At 40.6% G+C, this 23,458-nt stretch overlaps 1 protein-coding gene across 1 annotated transcript in view; it reads right to left on the reverse strand.

The window, feature by feature from the left end:
• Window positions 1-15,242: 15,242 nt before the first annotated feature.
• The window catches only part of mettl15 (methyltransferase like 15), a 152,432-nt gene continuing 144,216 nt past the window's right edge, over window positions 15,243-23,458 (reverse strand). The window contains exon 6 of the mRNA XM_010890490.4: window positions 15,243-16,211. Coding sequence (XP_010888792.1) covers window positions 15,766-16,211 — 446 coding nt within the window. The 3' untranslated portion in view covers window positions 15,243-15,765. The remainder of the gene's footprint in view (window positions 16,212-23,458) is intronic.

A 23,458-nucleotide genomic window follows, 5' to 3' on the forward strand; every position in this document is an offset into this window, starting at 1 on the left:
AGCAAAACTAATTCTTAATATTGCAAGTTGCAAAATTCTCTCTGCATGTGTTTTTATTCATCAAATGCTTTCTCCGCAGGGTGGCTGGGCGATCCCTTAGAGATAGGGTGAGAAGCTCGGTCACCCGGGAGGAGCTCAGAGCCGCTGCTCCTCCACATCGAGAGGGGTCAGCTGAGGTGGCTTGGGCATCTGTTTCGGATGCCTCCGGAACGCCTTCCTGGGAAGGTGTTCCGGTCCCGTCCCACCGGGAAGAGACCCCGGGGAAGACCTAGGACACGCTGGAGGGACTATGTCTCCCGGCTGGCCTGGGAACGCCTCGGTGTCCCCCCGGAAGAGCTGGAGGAAGTGTCTGGGGAGAGGGTAGTCTGGGCATCCCTGCTTAGACTGCTGCCCCCGCGACCCGGCCCCGGATAAGCGGAAGATGATGCTATGCTATGCTATGCTTAATCTTCCTGCTAATGCTGGAAAGATGCATTGTTAAAAAAAAACAGCTGTAACTGTAAGCTTTAAGTCCCATTGCTATCAGGAAACTGGGTCCAGATCACTGTTCATGATCATAGTGGAAACAACACGCTCATGGGAACTGCAGGGACAACCAGGGACCTTTGGGAGCTGCTCTTTAGCAGACTCCGCAATTTGACATTTGCACAAAACCTAATATTGGGGCGTGAGGCATCCCGCTGGGTTTAGTGCATAAAAGCGGCTAGCCGCCGTCGAGTCGCTGGTGAGCCGCTGATCAGGGTATTGTTGGAAGGCATTGTAATGAAAGCGGCCCACCGGTGGCCCGACTGCAATGCGACAGGGCCACTGGCCACCAACGGCCCACTGGCCAGAAGCTTTGCAGAAATAAATCAAACAATATATATCTATGTCTAGAAAGAACACTTCAGTCCCAAAGAAAAGAAAAACCATCAACCAAGGAATTAGGAATCTGGATGATTCCTAATTCCCTTACTAAGCATAGCAGTGCCGTTCCTAACCTTTCTAATTGCAATGAGACACGGTTAAACAACATGGATCACGCTCAGATCAGTTCGAAAAACTGTGAGAACCCAAAACGACTAGAACTGATGTAAGACAATCTGTTGAAAAATATTTTAAAGACTGATATGCATTTACATGAAAAAGTTATACGATACAAAGATTCTTGGCTGCAAGTCTACCTCTCAGACCCAGGTAGACTTGCTTGACACAAATACATTGAATTTAGGTCTACCTGGGTCTGAAACTGGGTGTGTGACTGAGCGTAAACAAACTGCTGACCGAAATGTTAACATTGTTGATTACATTTTGGACAGTGTGCCTGCAAGGAGTAAGAAGAATGTTGAATATATTTTAAATGAAATGCTCAGGTCTAAAGATTTGACTTCATGGACTTCAAACAGTGAATTTATCTTTAAAGGGGAAGTCATTAAGGGTTTGCACCTGTTGGATTTGGTTAAAAGTGTGACAGCTTCCACCAAAATAGCTGACGCTAGTTTTTAGAGGCCATGACATGTTTCAACATGCCTTTTACAACTATTCCAAATGAGCTTGTAATACTTAAATCAGTTTGTATAAACAAACGCCTGGCAACACATTGGATAATTATTTTGCCACACCCCGGTCACCTACTTCCAGTAACTCATGACCACTAGCCACACCCTCATCATATGTGTACAGTGCGTTCAACGTACCCATCGAACAACTTTTTTTGTGATTATCTGATCTATCAGCATTGTTTGAGCCTTATGTCCTTCCTCACAGTTGTTGAGAATTTTCACCACCAGCTCTAGAGATTCATCGACCAAAAGCTCTGCATTACTCTGCATAACGCTTTCGGGTAATCATTATATTATATTCATTATATTAATCAGCTCTCATGGTCACGTACCGAGGAGATAAGAGATTCACCAAAAAGTTCAATCTGCAGACGGTCAGCTGGGCCTTGTAGCCCAGCTGACCGTCTGAAGCTCTAACAATCTGAAGCTCTAACAATCAAAGTATCCAAACCTTCCATAACGCGTGCAAAGAATGCATCAACTTCACCAATATTTTAGAAATTCACAGACTGTCGTAATTCCACATTATCAATTTGATTACGTTGTAATACTCTAACAGCACCACCACCACCTTGTGTTAAAGAAATGAACCTTTCAAAATAAGCCAGGCTGTTTTAATGAGTATGTATCAGTGGGTTGGTAGGGGAGTCAACTAGATTGTCCCAAAACGTGAGCTACTAATCTGGGTTAACAAACCTTGCATCTGTTGATTAATGTCTGTATTGCTGTGCAACAATGTATTGGCTTGTTCAAGTGTTGTTTGAGATTGAAAATAAACCGTTTAATGGTTTTGCTCCTCCTGATGGGAGGGCCCAGGTGACGATATGTGGGGTCTTTTCACTGTATTGTGTGTGATATCTATGGGGTAATCAATCTGTGCTCTTGTGTTGGGTTCGGTCTGTTGGATATGTATAGAGATTGATAGTTGTTCAGTGTCTGGTCTGTAGTTAATATTACCTCTTGCCATTTCTCTGGCTTTACATGTAAATAACGATCCACTTACAAGTTAAAAAATATATTCTCTCTAATATATATTTAAATACATCAATGTCTTGATTAGTTAACTGAAAAAAAAACTACCTTCAGCTTTCAAGCATTGTATTATCGTCGAACAATGAAACAAATATCCCCTGATGCTGTACAGCCACAAGATATCGGCGTTTCTGTAATCAAAGTCATAATGGTGGGTAAATAATCTCCAACACCTCCGGAACCTCACTCTATTGGTTGATATATAGAGTACAAAGATTCAGCTGTATGCAGATGTGTAATGTGTGATGTGTAATGTTAATAACATTTTAGAACATTGCTGAAAATTTCTGTGAATGTTTACACTTACACAAGAAGCATCTGTTCAGGATGTTGCATAAAATCAAAACTGGGCAGTCCAACTGACACCGATATTTGTCACTTGGTCTGAAATAAAAACAATGAGGATTAACAGAAGACCCAGCATATACAGTTATAAAAGCTGATGATTAATAATGTTAAAAGACTACTTACCATGGTCTATAAGTTCAAAAAGGTGTTTTCCAAACAAGCCTATGTTCAATTCCACTCAACACTTAACCATTGATATATAAAATAGACAATATGAAAGACAGAAAAAGCTTAACATTTGGATTGGTCCATCATGTTAATTATATAATTGTTGTATACTAGCATTCTTAAAAAGTTCACATGTGTCATTTGTTAGCTTTTATAATTGCAACACAATAAAACATTTTTTTTAAATAACTTGTACTTAATATGTAAACGGCCTACTCTGCGCTGGAAACGGCAGATATCTTCTGTGGCAGCCGCAGATTAAAAATGACAGCACAACCAGTAAGCCTCCAAAAGGTTACGCCTCTTACCTTTGTCATTGGCTAGACTTGGCTAGACACCATTTATCACATTATAACTATATCGTTTAGACTAAATATAATTGTGAAATGTACCCGATTGATACTTCTGGTCCAGCAGAAACGCTGTTCTCCTTAGTTATCGCGTCTTTACCACGACATCATGTCATCTATTAACGACAAACTCATATTCTTACTTACAGTGGATGTAAAAATTCTACACACCCCTGTTAAATTTCCAGGTTTTTGTGATGTAAAAGAATGAGACAAAGATAAAGATGTCAGAAATTTTTCCACTTTTAATGTGACCTATAATGTAAACAATTCAATTGAAAAACCAACTGAAATCTTGGAGGGGGAAAAATAAAAACCTTACAATAACCTGGTTGCAGGTTATAAATAAAGTTCAGCTGATCTAGTCAGATTTTCCTGACATTTTCTTAGTTGCATCTCAGAGCAAAAGCCATGGTCCACAGAGAGCTTCCAAATCATCAGAGAGATCTCATTGTTGAAAGATACCAGTCAAGAGAAGGGTACAAAATAATTTCCAAAGCATTAGATATACCATGGAACACAGTGAAGACAATCATTATCAATTGGAGAAAATATGGCCCAACAGAGACATTACCAAGAACTGGACGTCCCTCCAGAATTTATGAAAAGACGAGAATAAAACTGGTCAGGGAGGCTTCCAAGAGGCCTACAGCAACATTAAAGGAACTGCAGGAATTTCTGGCAAGTACTGGCTGTGTGCTACGTGACAACAATCTCCCGTATTCTTCATATGAATGGGCTATGGGGTAGGGTGGCAAGAAGGAAGCCTTTTCTTACAAAGAAAACCATCCAAGCCTGGCTGAAATTTGCAAAAACCAACATCAAGTCTCCCAAAATCATGTGGGAAAATGTGTTATGATCTGATGAAACCAAGGTCGACCTTTATGGCCATAATTCCAAAAGGTACATCACCCAAAGAACACCATACCCACAGTGAAGCATGGTGGTGGTAGCACCATGTTTTGGGGCTGGAAAACATGGAACCAGGGCCTTAGTCAGAGTGGAGGGAATTATGAACAATTCCAAATACCAGGCAATTTTGGCACAAGCCCATCAGGCGTTCGTTAGAAAGATGATGAAGAGGAAGTTCACCTTTCAGCACGAATACGACCCAAAGCACACATCCAAATCCACAAAAGAATGGCTTCACCAGAAGAAGATTAACGTTTTGGAATGATCCAGCCAGAGCCCAGACATGAATCCAATTGAACGTCTGTGGGGTGATCTGACAAGGGCTGACAGATTTGATGCGCTTTTGCAAAGAAGTGTGGGCAAATATTGCCACGTCAAGATTTGCCATGCTAATCAACTCTTACCCTAAAAGTTCTTCAACAAAGTATTAGTTTAAGGGTGTCCACACTTATGCAACCAGGTTAATGTGAGTTTTTAATTTTAAATGTTTCAGGTTCAGGTTCACCAGAAGGTGCAAACCATTCATAAGCTTCAAGAATAGAAAGGCTAGATTAGACTTTGCCCAAAAAAGCCAGCCCAGTTCAGAAATAGCAAGGCAGTGTGATGGCATGGGCATGCATGGCTTCCAATGGCACTTGGTCACTAGTATTTATTGATGATGTGACAGAAGACAGAATCAACTGGATGAATTCTGAAGTGTATAGGGATATAGTCTGCTCAGATTCAGCCAAATTCAGCTAAGTTGATTGGACAGCACTTCACTTTACAAAACATCCTTCGAAAGCAACCCAGGAGTTTTTTAAAGCAAAGAAGTGGAATATTCTGCAATGGTCGAGAAAATCACCTGAGATCAAACCGACTGAGCATGCATTTTACTTACTAAAGACAAAACTTAAGGCAGAAAGACCCACAAACAAACAATAACTCAAGTTAGCTGAAGTAAAAGCCTGGTAAAGCACCACAAAAGAGGAAACCCAGTGTTTGGTGATATCCATGTGTTCCAGACTTCAAGCAGTCATTGCCTGCAAAGGATTCTTGACAAAGTATTAAAAATGAACATTTTATTTATGGTTGTGTTTATTTGTTCAATTACATTTGATCCCCTGAAGTAAGGGGACTGTGTAAGTAGTTGCAATTCCTAAATGTTTCATACAATATTTTTGTTCAACCATTTTGAATTTAAGCTGAAAGTCTGCACCTCAATTGCATCTCGGTTGTTTTATTTCAAATCCATTGTGGTGGCGTACAGAGCCAAAATTATGAAAATTGTGTCACTGTATTATATTTATATCCGCATGTAAATATTTCTGGACCTAACTGTAGTTTTCCGTTCTATTTATTTAGATATATTCTGACTGTAAAATATGTTGCTCAGTTATGAATGTGATATGTTGATACTTTATGTTAATTGCATGATGATTTCATGTTAATTTATTTGTCATAGTGCAAACTGAGGGTGCATGTCCACTGATCCGGCACAAATTCGCCTGCAAACACGCAGCCTTGCCCCAGGTGGCTGCTCATGGACGTACCCTCTATGGGTGTTTGTTTTTCAGTGGAGGAGGGCTGTGTTGACATCTCTTCATAAACTTTTTTTATTTAACATGAAACCAACCAAAATCCTTCCTGCTTGCATTATAATTTCTTTAGGGGTTTAGTATATTTTTTTGTGTGTAAATAGCCTATAAGGGTTTTGTTGAGCTGTCATGTGTAGCCATGAATGGAAAGAAAATTATTATTGTTGTTGCGCTGCTGTATCTCTGGAGGAAGTGCCACCATAGCCCCTGGGTTCACCCAATCCTACAAGTCTGAGAGCAGCATGGGGAGTACCACCACCTGGTTCAGGAGCTTCGCCTTGAAGATTGCCTTTTCCTCAGTTTGATCAGCTGTTGACGCGATTGAGGCCCCGGATTAACAGGATGAACACCCATCTTCAACATGCAATTTGTGCTGCTCAGCGTCTCGCTATTTGTCTACGGTAGACTACTGTACCATCTTCATTAACAATGTAGTAATTTAAGTGTTATAATGACTATGAATATACCAAGTGATTTGCTACATGAATACATTATTTGGCTTACAATGCAAATAGTGTAGTACAATGCAAATGGGCACCCAGTATTATGTTATTACCACTAGACTTTTCTTTAAAAGGTTTTCATTACATATTCACAACATATTTGTACAAGTAGTAATTTGAATACCACAATAGTGTGTTAGCTACATTTGTAAACATGTACATACTCCCATAAGCCATAACATTATGACCACCTGCCTAATATTGCGTATATCCCCTTTTTGCTGCCAAAACAGCCATGACCCATAGAGGCATGGATTCCACTAGACCTCTGAAGGTGTGCTGTGGTATCTGGCATCAAGACGTTAGCAGCAGATCCTTTATGTCCTGTAAGTTGCGAGGTGGGGCCTATATCGATCAGACTTGTTTGTCCAGCACATCCCGCATATGCATGACTGGATTGAGCTCTGGGGAATTTGGAGGCCAAGTCAACACCTTGAACTCGTTGCTGTGTTCTTCAAACCATTCCTGAATAATTTTTGCTTTGTGGCAGGGTACATTAACCTGCTGAAAGAGGCCAATGCCATCAGGGAATACCGTTGCCATGAAAGGGTGCACATGGTCTGCAACAATGCTTAGGTAGGTGGTACGTGTCAAAGTAACATCCACATGAATGGCAGGATCCAAAGTTTCCCAGCAGAACATTGCCCAAAACATCACACTGCTTCCACCAGCTTGCCTCCTTCCCATAGTGCATCCTGGTGCCGTGTGTTCTCCAGGTAAGCGACGCACATGCAACAGATGTAAAAGGAAATGTGATTCATCAGACCAGGCCACCTTCTTCCATTGCTCCGTGGTCCAGTTTTGATGGTCTGTGGCTATGCAGCCCCATACGCAAAAAAACTGTGATGCACTGTGTATTCTGACACCTTTCTATCGGTACCAGCATTAACCTTTTCAGCAGTTTGAGCTACAGTAGCTCGTCTGTTGGATCAGACCACAAGAGCCATCCTTCGCTCCCCACGTGCATCAATGAGCCTTGGCCACCCATAACCCTGTCGTCGGTTCACCGCTTTTCCTTCCTTGGACCACTTTTGATAGGTACTCACCACTGCAAACAGGGCATTTCACCAACTAAGCGCTCGGCATTTAACCAACTAAAACAATGCACAAACACTGAAAGGCTGAAAAATAATAACACAATTAAATAGCCAGTTCTTATCCAAGTTGTTTCATTCACAGAAAGACAATGCGCCTGTTTTTGTGGTTCACATCAAACTTATTTATTATTTTCTGGGTATCCAAGGCTTTTGTTCTTTTGGAGTTGATGGCCAGCAAGGAAGTTGTGGTTTCGAGCATTTCCCATGCTGCTCCATTGGTGCAGTGGGGCAAAAAAGTATTTAGTCAGCCACCAATTGTGCAAGTTCTCACACTTAGAAAGATGAGAGAGGCCTGTAATTTTCATCATAGGTACACTTCAACTATGAGCGACAAAATGAGAAGAAAAATCCAGAAAATCACATGGTAGGATCTTTTATGAATTTATTGGTAAATTCCTCGGTAAAATAAGTATTTGGTCACCTACGAACAAGCAAGATTTCTGGCTCTCACAGACCTGTAACTTCTTCTTTAAGAGGCTCCTCTGTCCTCCACTTGTTACCTGTATTAATGGCATCAGTATAAAAGACACCTGTCCACAACCTCAAACAGTCACACTCCAAACTCCACTATGGACAAGACCAAAGAGCTGTCAAAGGACACCAGAAACAAAATTGTAGACCTGCACCAGGCTAGTAAGACTGAATCTGCAATAGGTAAACAGCTTGGTGTGAAGAAATCAACTGTGGGAGCAATTATAAGAAAATGGAAGACATACAAGACCACTGATAATCTCCCTCGATCCGGGGCTCCATGCAAGATCTCACCCCGTGGGGTCACAATGATCACAAGCAAAAATCCCAGAACCACACGGGGGACCTAGTGAATGACCTGCAGAGAGCTGGGACCAAAGTAACAAAGGCTACCATCAGTAACACACTAAGCCGCCAGGGACTCAATGTCCAGGCCCGTCTGAGGTTTGCTAGAGAGTATTTGGATGGTCCAGAAGAGGATTGGGAGAATCTCATCTGACCATATGACACCAAAATAGAACTTTTTGGTAAAACCCAACTCGTCGTGTTTGGAGGAGAAAGAATGCTGAGTTGCATCCAAAGAACACCATACCTACTGTGAAGCATGGGGGTGGAAACATCATTCTTTGGGGCTGTTTTTCTGCAAAGGGACCAGGACGACTGATCCGCGTAAAGGCAAGAATGAATGGGCCCATGTATCGTGAGATTTTGAGAGAAAACCTCCTTCCATCAGCAAGGGCATTGAAGATGAAACGTGGCTGGGTCTTTCAGCATGACAATGATCCCAAACACGCCGCCTGGGCAACGAAGGAGTGGCTTCGTAAAAAGGTCCTGGAGTGGCCAACGCCTGGGTATATATTAATGCCTGCCCGCTAGTGTGATTTTGGCAGATTAGGTAGTAATATGGTGTAAAAAAAAAACTACTGGTGAATAGTCTCTGAACGTTTTCAGTGTGTGAGTTTAGAAGTTTTCTATTTGTATAGACCTAGAGATGTCGCTAGGCCTATTTTAGGGGGCTTTAGCCAATAACATAGGGTGACGGTAACAAATGAAAACACAAGAGAATCATTGCAAACCCCTATTTCACTGCACAAGGGTTTATGGTCTATATATTGGTCTATATAACCAAAAAGCATGCATGGATGCATACTTTGAAAATCCCCCAGAAATAGTAGACCATCTGGGAACTTTTGGCTTACTATATCCAGCACACTATGGTTTGGGACATACTAATCTTCTGCCATACTAGTCTGGCATACTATAGTATGGATAGTATGCAATTTGAGAATCAGCCTTTGAGTGTTTTTCTACTCTACCCTAATTAGTTCATCTTGCTCTGGCTCGTTGATGTAATTGTGATGTTGTTGTTCATAACTGAGAGCCAGGCTACTTTAGTAAATGCTTTTATAATTATTTAAAATTGCACATTGCGACTGGATGTAAACAGCCTTCAAATGACTTACTCTATATCATTTACCAATATGGTATTATGAAAATTATAACATCTATGTAATCTCATGTCATAACAATTTATGTTGTCATTTTATTCCTGGGTGTCTATTTCAATACATTTTATTAAGATTTCATTTTAACTCTGTAATTGTCACAAGAGACAGTTTGATACATACACTGCTCAAAAAATGACGGGAACACATAATCATCACAGTATAACACCAAGTCAATTAAACTTCAGGGACAGCAATCTGTCCAGGTAGGAAGCATAAGCAATTGTGAATCAATGTCACCTGTTTTGGTGCAAATGAAAGTGACAACATCTGCACTGGAGAGGCAACAGCAAGACAACCCCCAAAAAGGGAATGGTTTTGCAGGTGGTAGCCACATATAATTGCTTTCTCCTTATCCTTCCTGACTGATTTTTCTCTAGTTTTGTGTTTTGCTAGCGTCCTTGTCACTACTGGTAGCATGAGGCGGTACCTACAGTCCATTCAGGTTGCACAGGCAGTCCAGCTCCTACAGGATGGCAAATCCATACATGCCGTGGCAAGGCGGTTTGCTGTCTTCCAGTACAGTCTCAAGCGCATGAAGAAGAAACCAGGAGATGGGCCGTTATACAAGGAGAGCTGGACATGGCCGTAGAACAGCATCAACCTAGCAGCAGGACCGGTATCTCTTCTGTGTGAGGAGGAACAGGAGGAGCACTGCCTGAGCCCTACAAAATGACCTCCAGTGGGCTACTGGTGTGCATGTTTCTGACCAAACTCCATGAAGGTGGCATGAGGGCCCGATGTCCTCTAGTGGGACTTCTACTCACAGCCCAGACATTTGCCAGAGAACATCAGAATTGGCAAGTCCGCTATTGGTGCCCTGTTCTGTTCACAGATGAGAGCAGGTTCACACTGAGCACATGTGACAGACGTGAAAGAGCCTGGAGATGCCGTGGTGAACGTTATGCTGCCTGCAACATCATCCAGCATGACCTGATTGGCGGTGGTCTGGAGGGGCATATCCTTGGAGGGTCACACAGTCCTCCACATGCTAGCCACTGGTACCCTGACTGCTGTTAAGTACTGGGATGAATTCTTCAGACCCATTGTCACACCTTACGCTAGTGCAGTGGGCCATGTGTTCCTCCTGATGCAGGAAAATGCCCGGCCTCATGTGGCCAGAGTGTGTAGGCAGTTCCTGGATGACGAAAGCATTGATGACATTGACTGGCTCTCACATTCCCCAGACCTGAATCCAACTGAGAACCTCTGGGACGTTGTGTATCGGTGGATCCGACGCTGCAGAATAGTACCACAGACTGTCCAGGAGCTCACTGATGCCCTGATCCTGATCTGGGAGGAGATCCCTCAGGACACCACCCACCATCTCATCAGGAGCATGCCCAGACATTGTTGGGAGTGCATACAGGCACGTGGGGGCCATACACACTAAGGAGTTTGAATCCAGCCCACAATCGGTTGGTTATTTTGGTTCCGTTGACCGTTGTTACGTTATTATTTTCTCAATCAATTACATGTACAGCAAATATTTTGATCTTCAATATATTCTGTTCATCGAGACCTGATGTGTGATTTAAGCGTTCCCTTAATTCTTTTGAGCAATGTATAAATAGAGATAATTAGAGAAAGTACAATTAAAATGGATGGTGTTCCCCTCATCCACAAATATTAATTAACTTTGTTGCATTTAAATACTAATTAATTTGTACATTGCAAGGTGACGGAAGAAGACTGAGGACAGTCGTTAATCTATATGAACTGGGATAAATGTGGAGTCATATAAATGTGTTTAATGCAATTTTAAGATTGGAAACAGAATGGTTGTTTTGAAACCACCAAAATTATCAAATGACATGCTACTTACTTTGTCACTGAACAACTGAGCATTTGCCAACAACAAAAATGAGCATGTTGTGAAACCCTGAATAAGAAATGTCTAGGTCTCTGGGGATGCACACATAGCCCATCTCATGAGAGAAAAAACAGTATTCACTGACCTACCCAAAGGGATCATTCACAGTTCAGCCTCTGGCGATTTCAAAGCCTGTCCATCTAAGTTTTATGTGCCTCGCTCAATATACCTTTTCGGATGTTTCTCAAAAATGTTGTAGAACTCAGACAGTCTTTTCATGAGCCATTTGTTAAACATGACTGATTTGTAAATATTGTGATGACTTGGTTTGGTTGCATATTCACTGACAGATTTGTAATTTGTTCCAAACAGTACTAATTATGATTGATCTACATGCAAATTGCACATAGGGAATACAAATTTACAAAGCTATAAATCACGTGTGGCTTAATTTGACGTCATCTCCTGATGTAGTAGCTATTGAATATTTTAGAACATAGCAGAAGGCCTAATTAATGAGAGTTATTAACTAGTTTCTTACATGACCGCAAACGTACTTTACGGAAAAGTTGATATTGCAAAACATTCTATAGTTGTTTAGTTGTGCTTCACTAAGTTGTGCTTAGTTAGTGAAGCATAGTGAATAATACCTTTTAAAATGTGTGGATAGAGGAGATCATGTATATGTAGAACAACGCGATAAGATAACACTAAATAGTGAACAATAATATTTTTGTTCAAGACTAAAATATTTTACTTAATTGAAGAAATTGATCTGAATGAAATGTGTTTTTGCCGGACCGGGTCAGCAGTGCGGTCTAAGAAGAGACAATGTGTCTTACTGAGTGAGAGAGTAACCTTTGTTAAATAGCGTAGAGGTTAAAGAAGTGGAATTGTGATGTATAGGTCCCGAGTTCGTATCTCCTCGCAGGCGAGATGAAGTGCGCATTATGAATTATTCCGTATAGATGAAAACTTTGCTGCCTAAAATCTGAAAATGTATATGATTATATTGCGACTGTTTCTGGCACGGAATAGTTAATCTTCAGTCTCGCTAGCAATTGCTCAATTATTCCTAGGAAGTTAGTAGATACTCGTAAGCCTATTACCGGCTAATAAGCTGTTAAAACAGACAGTGACAAAAGAAATACAGTTCATAGACACTATTTGGAGTGGAGGTAAACTTAATAATCAGTTTAACCCAATCCTCAATGGAGTCTAGCGACTGCTGAAACGCGTAATGCCATGGCATGGCGTAGTGGTTAAAGACAGTACCTCTCATGTGGAGGACCTAAGTCTGAATCTATTTAGAGCAACAACATTTATTAATTATTTCTGGTAGATTCCGCGATTCTCTCGTCTTTTCACATCATGAAAAAGTTAGTTATCGTAGGCTTCATTGATAGTTTTTGCAGAGATGGGGACAAGTCACACATGGTCAAGTCCAAGCAAGTCTCAAGTCTTAACCATCAAGTCTCGAGTCAAGTCTCAAGTCACAGTTCAGATAAATCAAGCAAGTCAAGTCAAGGGTTCACCCTAAGCAAGTCAAGTCGAGTCCTTATAAGTTTCAAGTCAAGTCACAGTACTAAAGAGATGAAGACACACACACACTGTCCTCTGTTTCTGATGTGCGCTCGGTGCACATCAGGGGGTTGTATTCGCTATAACAACCGCCTCGCTATACCTTATCCCGCTTATTACATGGCTACCTACCAAATAAATCTATAATTTGACACAAAATATTGATTTCAAAAGGAATTTATTGATTTAAAAACGATTGTATTGCTTCCTCTAAAGAAAATAGTCCGTTCCGTCTCTGGTTAGAATCCTGCTGCGTCCATAGCAACGCGCTGTTTTTCATGGTAACGGTCTGTTATCAAGAAATAACACGCATTCTGCACTGAAATTCAGCCAATTCATGTAATAAGGGCTAATAATAACAACCTTATAAACTAATTATTGTGACTGAAAAACTGCCTAATATGTAATTACGCTGTAATTATTCTTGTCTGTATGAGTAAAAAAAAAAACTCTTCGAAATGTTTAGGTGCAATCACATCGGCGCCTCCATGTTAGCCTTTCATGCAGTAAAGTTAACTGTTATGGTGTAAGCACAATGCTTTTTAGTTTCCACACGCAGTCCACAAACACTTGAAAATGCGCACATTTAATACAGACATAATAGCCTACGTGTAATAATATACATGCACGCTCATTTTAAGATGCCCATCGATAAAAATTCAGGCTATGCCACTGTTATAGTCAAATTCCCTTACATCTATTTACCAGATGTATTCAGTAATGATAATGGTCACATTTCTAACAAGAAAAAAAAAACATAATATGCAACCAAGGCCAAATTATGACAAACAGAAAAGATTAATTCATTACATTAGTAATAATCGTTATAGATCTTAGTGAAACTGAATATAAAGAGATTACTTTCTTACCTTTCCTTGTGGTTCTTAAAATGACGAATGAAATTTGAGGTTGTTGCATATTTTGCATCTGGCAAATCTTTTTTTATTCACACGGTCCAGTTCAAAGTCCTTGTATCCAAACGATACTATTTGTGGAGCTCGACTAACGTTACCGTCTGCCATGTTTGGCGCGGTTTGAATTGTACAGCGTTAAACGCTGATTAGTGGTGTTGATGTCACAACATATAAAATAATTGTATTGCTGTTTGTTTATTATAAGTTCAAGTCATTGTCGAGTCTTCCACTTCAAGTCAAGTCAAGCCTCAAGTAACTTGTTCTCAAGTCAAAGTCAAGTCAAGTAATTTCCATACTTTAATCAAGCAAGTCACAAGTCCTGAAAATTGTGACTCGAGTCAAGTCATGTGACTCGAGTCCCCCACCTCTGAGTTTTTGTATAAATGTCATTCACGAAGTACGTCGTTTTGCCATGAAAGAAGAAAATACGTTCTTATGCCATGAAATTATATAGCTTTGGCAGACTCGCTAGCAATTGTGCAATTCTTATGACTATTCCGGTAAGTTAGTAGGTACCGGTAAAGTTTATTACTGGCTAATACGCTGTTAAAATGGCCAGTGGCAAACGCAATACATGGCCGCTATTTGTCGTGGAGGTAAACTTAGTAAGCAACGGTAGTCAGTTTAACTGTGTCAATGTAATTCACAAATGGCCAATTAACTATTAAAACGGCCAGGGGCAAAAGAGGATTTATCAGGATAGAGACAAGAACCTATTCTGACACCCTGCAGATGTAGAGCTCCGTGGTGTACTGTTTAACGAAACAGCCTTTCATGTGGGCGACTCAGGTTCGAATCTTGGGGTGGCAACACTGTCTATTGCGGTTCAACTGAACTATGTTTGCTTGGTTTTTTGTTTATACAGTAAACCCCCAGCAATCGGCGGTTTAACATTCGCAAACTCAAGTATCCGCAATTTTTTTTCAAGAAGTCCGAAATTCTAAAAACACGCTAATTTCAGCCATCCAAGCGTCGATCCGGTTAATTGCATGACGTGCAAATATAAAGAAAATATAAAGTAAACTGCCCATTACATAACGATTATGCAAATAAACGGTCACGCGCACGATATGTTGTTTTCCTAGATGCGATTGTGTAGAATTCATACTTACCCGCAATTTGTGTCACTTATCCACGATTTTCCACATCCACAACGGTTCGCAGAACCTATCTCTCGCAGATACGGGGGATGTACTGTATTGCTTTTCACTTTCAAGTTTCTACAATATTACTCTGGTTTAATTATGCAAGGCTCCCTTTATATTATATATTATATAAAACTAAGCCTTATGACAATAATTAATCTTATGAGGATATGTAATACAGCAACAAAAAGAGATAAACGAACAAGCTGTGTGAAGTATGTGTGTATATAGTATTAAACAAATATTCCGGACCATTTAAACCATTGCAAAAAATTGATCAGGAACCACAGAAAATCTGTTTTAATTAAAATTCTTATTAAAATCTTAAAACAACATGGTAAATTGTAAAACAATGATGTTTGTGAATTCCAGTTTGTGAAATTCCTATATAGTTTACAGGCAGTTAGAGAACAGAAAATAACCCCTGCGCAAATGATAAGCACTGAATGGACCAACCTGAAATAAAGGATGACTGTATGCTAACTAGCTGCCATTTTATTTTACACATATTCCAAACTTTCACCATATGGATTACACATTTTTGGAAAATGGTAGTTCCAGTCACCCTTCGAACAATACCAATAACAAGACACTTGTTTAGCCAATCTGTCATTGTTTATATGAGACCAGTGGAGGTGAGGCAGGGTGCAGCTTTTCCATTTCACAACAAAAGCTGATGTGGCTTTTGTTGAACAATAGATATTAAGCATTTTTTACATATCTAAATTAGTTTCTGGTAAAGAACACTATCATTCCACAAGTACTGCAGATATATTATGGAAACTTTTTCAATGGATTACAATTGATATTACAATGGAAAAGCTCTAGAAGAGATATTTCTTTTAAATGCTGCCCTGAGTTTAGCTGAGCGTGCCCTTGGATTCTCCAGTACCTCTTCGGCCTGTGGTGTCAGCACACCTCTCTGCAGGTCAACCCAGTAACCACTGTCCCCTTCCTTATCCACCCCTTCTTCCGACTTCTTGACTTTCTGACGAAAACTTTGACGGGGTGGGGCATTCAAATCCTCTCCTTGAAGAAAACGCTTTACCAAACGGTCTTCTAGTGAATGGAAGGTCAATACGCAGAGCCGGCCGCCAGGTTTAAGGATTGTCTGTGCAGCGCAGAGTCCAGCATACAGTTCATTCAACTCATCGTTGACAAACATACGCAGTGCCTGAAATGTCTTTGTGGCAATGTGTGAGGGCCGCTGAAGCCGATCTTGGCGGGCATAGAGAGCACCAGCAGGAAAAGCTCCTAGAGACAAAGAAATGCTTTTATTTAAATAAAAAAAATCACATTGATAAAGATTTCATAAAGAAAGGAAACATTTTATTTATCTGTAAAACAGTATTATTGAAATGCCTCACATATTATTCAGGAGGCTCATCATTCTAAGCAACACAACCAAACAGAAGTCTAACGCTGGTTAAACGTAATACTGTTTGAATACAAAATATTCAAACAATATTATGACTGTATTAATCTGTGTTTAGATTATCTCTGCAGGTCACGCACTGCCAATCTAAGGAATGTGAAATGTTTACATAGACCATTTGGCACGGGGGTTCTGGTGGAAACATGATATGTGCAAGGTAGAAACACTCTTTAATGTATGGGCTAGCTAGAAACCACCTTTACAGTGAGAAGATAATGGAACGTTTACCGGAAAACATCTGTGCTACAAATTTTCAATACAACAGAGCATACTTCTCCATCAATTTGACACAGATTCTACATAATTTGATCACCATACATTACGGCTGAATTCTAACACTCTTCAACAAGATTATTGTTAAAAAACACGGCCTAAAATTGCTGCCATTGTTGGTGCAGTTTGATGACACGAGTCATATTTGATAACATTTGACAGAAACAGTTGATTTGTGGGTATAAGCTCCCAGTAGTTAAAGGGAATGCACTGAAAAACTGCATTAATATTGAATTTAATTGTATGTATAATTAGGGTTTCAGCAGTTCACTGGTGAAACCATATTGTGTTACAGTAGTTCATTATTTTTAAAGCAGCAATATGGAAGATTTCTTTACTGTACTACTAGCAAAAAAAATATAAAAAATGACCAGTAGATATAAGCAGTTAATGTTTTAAATTACATTTTTCTACAAAATGTATCTGAGTGACTGACACATTCCCCATTTAAACATTCCCACCGGTCCGTCTGTCAGTTTACATTGACTTGTAATGTCCTTAGACACTTGCTTTAGACACTAATCTTCCTGAAACAACCCTGGACTAGCTAGTACTATACCAGTTTAATTACCTTATGGAAGACAAGGAGGCGACAAGTCGTGATATAGTATTGTTTAGAGGCAGTGCCCCTTTAAAGATTCAACAGTATAACGTCTGAAAACCTATTGTATTTGTTCTTGGTCATTATTATTAACATACATGATCCATTAGCTCCAGCCTTGATGGAATTTCTGCCATTCTGAATTTGTGAAAATTTCTTCAAGCTACTCCTACTGCACCAGTTGAACAAACTTCAGGTAACTTGGAATTTGGCATCCATAGATAAAGGGCTTTAACCCTTGCATAATACAGACCGGAATAATGAAATAATATGACAACCAGGGTTGGAATTTTGTAATTTTAGGGGCAAGGCCATTTGGCCTTTGGTTTCACACAAATGTTTAGGACACAAAGGCCACATGCCAGGGCACAAAGGCCATTGAAAGAAATAAGGGGATTTGGAGTTTACAAACAAACAACTTGAATCGCTGATAACAAGAAAACATGCATGGCATAAAAACATACATTACTCACTTTTTCAATATGATATTTAGAATAATAACTTATTATAACAGAGGCTTTTTCCACATAAAAAGTTATTGTCTTGTTTTAATCCTTGAAATTACATCTACTCCTCCCTCAAAATGTTTATAGATTTGGGAATATGTTTCATTTAAAAAGTTTTGGGAGTGTTCACATGACGACATCAAGGCTACGGTATTCACAGTTTAATTAAGTAATGTTAAAGCTAGCTAGCCAGAGGCATAAGTATCCTTTAACACCACAAGTAATTCTTGTTTTCTAATCTTTTACCACAAACACTGCCATATCGAGTGATGTCAAACCTAACATCAGGTATATTCTCCAGTATTCTCTCACTAGGAGGTTGGAACTTTCCCACCTCCCAGTTGCTCATGAACAAACCTTCCAAAACAGAGGTGTTTGATTCAGGTAAACACTAAATAAGTCAACTATCCATCGATAACTAGCTAGCTTGCTTGTTCTCAACTGCAACTACAAACAAACTTTCAAACAAACTGCTGACCGCTAGTTTTTCACACTGGCAGGGGCAAAAAGGCCATGGTGGCCATAAGTCATACAATGATTTTCAGGGCATCACAGCCAAAGCGAAGGGCAACGACAAAGATCCTACACTGATGACAACTATTGACCAATAAACCTTCAATTAATGCATATATCAGACACCATTAATTGTATTACAATACAAGTTGGTACACATGTTCACAATCAGGCTAAAAATAGGGTTGTTGCGATATACCGGTATTAACGATTACTATCATTTAAAAAATGCAATATTGATATTATACACATATGATAATATCATATTCACAAGGTGAAAACTACTTAGTATTTTATGTTTTCTATATTTATTCATGTCACCTATAGACAACAGATGCATGTGCTTAAACTTAGAGTATGGGCCTATACACTGACATTGAACTCAACTTGTTAGCCCCACTAAAACCTCTCAGAGAAATCAGCCAAGACATGCCATTTTTGTAGCCCATTTACTTGGGCACATGGAGAAAATGACATTCTTCCAAAAATTCCTCTTGGTTTTCCGACACCTTATTCATGTCATCTATAGACAAACAATGTGCTAAAACTATGAGGCTGGGCCTATACACTGGCGTTTGAATTAACACAAAGACGTGTCATTTTTCATGGCCTATACAGAAGGCGGAAATGTTGTATTTTTTCAAAAACTCCTCAGGGCTTGTGAATCTTTTGTTTATCAGTTCATCTGTTTGTTCTTTTTGTATGATTTTATATTTTTTATTTTTTACAGGCTACAAGGCACCTTGATGGCCAACAATGGTCCGAGGCCCCTGGGAAAATCTTCTGTGAGTGCAAAATGTCAATATTTAGACCGATAGCACTTGAATATGTGGAGCCTTCAGCTAATCAAGTGCCCCCTGACTACCAGGGCTCTACCTCAACCCATACCAGGACCCTTCCATAACGCATAGAAGAGGCCCTTGGCCCCACAACCCATACCAGGGCCTCTCGGCTCAACCTCAACCCAGACCAGGGCCACTCAGCTACTCCACAACGCTTATCAGGACTCCTCCACAAACCATGTAAAGGCCTCTCCTCCACAACCATACCAGAGTCTGTCCAAAACCTATACAGGGGCCCCTCAGCCCCAACACAACCAATAACAGCGTTTATTAGATCTAGATCTATTTTATATTATACAGTATGTAACCCAGTGGGAAAAAGAGAAAGAAAATGTATACTTGGGAACATGTTTAAAATAAATATAATGTTTAATCAAACACTAACATAACCGGGAGTCACTGCTCAACCAATCGGGAGAACCTGATGATTAAGTGCAGGCCTTTCTACTAGCCTCAGAATCTGTTATTGTTACTGCAACCTACATTCCACCGGATACTAATGCTAAACTATCAATGAAAGAGCTTCAGGCTGCTATTAGTAAGCAGCAATCTGCCCAGCAGGATGGTGCCTTTATTGTGCAGGCAATTTGAATCACTCAAATCAGATTTTTTTTTTTTTTTTATTCCATCAAAATGTCTTCTGCCCCACCAGAAGAGACATTACACTGGACCCGGTGTATACAAACATTCCAGAAGCCTAAAAAGCCATTCCTCTCCCCAACCTGGGTCAGTGTGACCACCTCTCATTGTTCCTACTCCCCAAGTATATATCCCTAATTAAACGGGTGAAATCATCAGTGAGGTCAGTCAAAGTGTGGCCGGAGGGAGCAAACTCACTACTATAACACCAGTTTCAACACAAAGACTGGAGATTGTTTGCCACTCAAGCCACCCTGGACTCCCATGCGGACACTGAAACATATGCTTCTTCCGTTCTGGATTACATCAACACCTGCACCAATGACGTCACCACCCATAAACTAATAAAGACCTTCCCCAACCAGAAGACTAGCATGAACAGTGAGGTACGACAACTGCTAAAAGCATGTGATGCTGCATTCAGGTCCGGCCATGTGGAGGCCTACAGCTCATCCAGGGCCAACCTAAAAATCACAGACAAGTTAAACAGGTTCTACACTAGCTTCAACAGGGACACCAAAGAGCCAGCCATTAAAGCTGAACTCCCCCTGGACCCCCCTGACATTTTCAACATGTCAACTTGGTGTCCCAAAAAGACCAAAAGAAGCTCATCCATGCTTTTATCTCTAGTAGGGTTAACTACTGTAATGGCCTTTTAACTGGACTCCCGAAAAATACTATAAAACAATTGCTGCTCATTCAGAATGCTGCCACTAGAATGTTAACAAGGACCAAAAGAACAGAATACATCACTCCGGTTCTTAAATCTTTGCATTGGCTTCCAGTCAGTTACAGAATAGATTTCATAGTGTTGCTTTTAGTTTATAAATCTCTGAATGGTTTAGGACCCGAATACATTTCTGATATGTTTGAAGAATATAAACCGAGCAGGTCTCTTAGATCCATGAACACAGGTCAGCTAGTAGGGCCCAGAGTCCAAATTAAACATGGAGAAGCTGCGTTTAGCACTTGCTGTACAAAACTGGAATAAACTACTAGAAGATCTTAGACGTGCCGCAAACGTATTCATTTTTTAATCCCGGTTAAAAATACTTCTCTTCTCACATGCCTATGACTGAGCACTTAAACACACTGTTTAGCCTTATAGCTTCCTATGTTTTTATCCCATTTTTAATCTTATTTTCTTGTTGTATTGTATTTTTTCTTATTATGATGTATTCATTTGTTTTGATGTTTTCATTTGAGTATTTGTTTTTATGTTATTGTACTTTCATATATGTTTCTTTGTAAATCACTTTGAATTGCTTCGATGTATGAATTGTGCTATATAAATAAACTTGCTTGCTTACTTCAGGTTTAACAAAGTACACTGATGAGCCAAAACATTATGACCCCTCACAGGTGAAGTGAATAACATTGATCATCTCCTAACAAGGGTACGTCAAGGTCTGGGTAGATTAGATAGTAAGAAAACAATTAGTTCTCGTAGTCAATATGTGGGATGCAGGAGAAATGAGCTGGAATAAAGACTTAAGTGACTTTGACAAGGGTCAAATTGTTATAGTCAGACAACTGGGTCAGAGCATGAAACGACAAGGCTTTTGGGATGCACCCGGTCAGCAGTGGTAAGTACCTACTGATAGTGATCCGAGAAAGGAGAAACCACAAAGCGGCAACAGGATGCTGGGTGCCCAAGGCTCATTGATGTGTGAGGCTAACAAAGAATATGCAGTCTGGTTCAAAACGACAAGTCACAGAAATGTTTTATCATGGTTACAGGAGGAATGTGTCTCAACACACAGTGCATCGCACCCTGCTATGTAGCTGCAGACTGGTCAGAGTGCCCATGATGACCCTTGTCCACCATTGAGAGCGCCTAAAATGGCCACGCGAGCATCAGCACTGGACCTTGGAACAGTGGGAGAAATTCGCCTGGTCAGATGAGTCCCGTTTCCTTTTACATCACGTGGACAGGTGTGTATGCGTGCGCTGTCTACCTGGGAAAGTGATGGGAAGCCAGCTAGCTAGTGAAGGCAGTGTGATGCTCTGGGCAATGTTCTGCTGGGAAACCCTGGGTTTCATGTGGACGTCAGTGACACGTACCTAAACATCGGTGCAGACCAGGTACACCCCTTCATGGCAATGGTATGCCGTAATGGCTGTGGCCTCTTTCAGCAGTATAATGCACCCTGCAATACTATGCAAATTGCTTGGGAATGGTTTGAGGACTTGATTGAGCATCTGTGGGATGTGCCGGACCAACAAGTCCGATCCATGCCACAAGAAAACTTCAGGGGTCTTGGAGAGTCCATGCCTCGACGGGTCGGCGCTGTTTTGGTGCCACGCGGAGGACCAAAAGCATATTAGTCAGGTGGTCATATTGTTTTGGCTCATCAATATATGTCCAACATCATGTTAGCAGATTTCATTCATGCAATGCCAAGAGAGTGGTTTTCATTCCCGGGACCACCCATGTAATTCATGACACCACAGTGTAAGTTGTTAATTCAGCAGTAAGGCCAGAGAGGACAGTATACTGTAAGGCCATTATACCATGACTAAGGGCTGTCTGTTGTCATGAGGCATGCTCAGGTCGTGCTGCCAGACGGTACATGCTCATGATAGAAGATTGCTACCCAATTATAATAGTCCTCACCATTAGGAAAAGTGTCTTTCTTATGGAGCCAAATGTTTATGATCACAAGCGCGCACACACATTTTAACACTGCATACCATGCAGGGCTACACTCAGCCAGGTCTTTCATACTCTTTCACCCAACCCCCCACTAAATATTGACCAGTGTAACAGGCTATATTCAAGCCCTGGTCTTCAGCCTGGTAACCAAAGAGGAATACCTGACTTTTGGCTAGGGCTCTAACGTACATTTTGATAATCAACCCGTCCATATATACAGCTCTGGAGTCCACTCCAAATTTTTCTTAAATTAACATCTCTACATTCCTTTCCATTCCTGTGTCTGTTACATTCCAACACCGGCACACCTCATTTTACTTAATGAGGTACTGATTAGGTGATTACCTGAACCAAATCTAATTTAACAAGGAAAAGTATAAAAAACACGGCTGTGGTCATCACTATCTTCTTGCAATAGGACCAGCTGGATGGCAAAAACAGTGCAAGTAGTACCTCAAATGTAATTGGAATAACAATAAAATAATTCAGCCAAAGAGTTGAAAAGAAAAGCTTTGAGTGAGGAAAAGAAGGGTTCATTTCTGGCTATACAGGCAGAGGGATACAGTTGGAGTCATCGTGTCCATCCTTGAAAATTCAAAAGACGGCAGTTCAGAAGAACAAGGTCAAGCAACAGACATTGGGCACAACAAAACTACAGACTGGCAGAGGGCGAAAACGACTGTCCACTGACCGAGATGACCGTCAACTCATTCAAATGTCTCGCAACAACGGTTGGATGACATCAAGTGACCTACAAATAGAATGGCAAACAGCAGCTGAGGTGAAGTGCACGGCCAGGACAGTTAGAAACAGACTCCTGGGGCAGAGCTAGAAAAAAGCCCTTCATCAATGAGAAGCAAAGAAGAGCCAGGCTGAAGTTTGCAAAAGACAATAAGGTTTGGACTGTAGAGGAATGGAGTACGGTAATCTTCTCTGAGGAGTCATATTTTCAGCTTTGCCCAACACCTGGTCATCTAATGGTTAGACGGAGACCTGGAGAGGCCTAGAAGGCACAGTGTCTTGCACCCACTGTGAA

This window comes from Esox lucius, chromosome 2, assembly GCF_011004845.1.
Source record: "Esox lucius isolate fEsoLuc1 chromosome 2, fEsoLuc1.pri, whole genome shotgun sequence".
Taxonomy (NCBI): domain Eukaryota; kingdom Metazoa; phylum Chordata; class Actinopteri; order Esociformes; family Esocidae; genus Esox; species Esox lucius.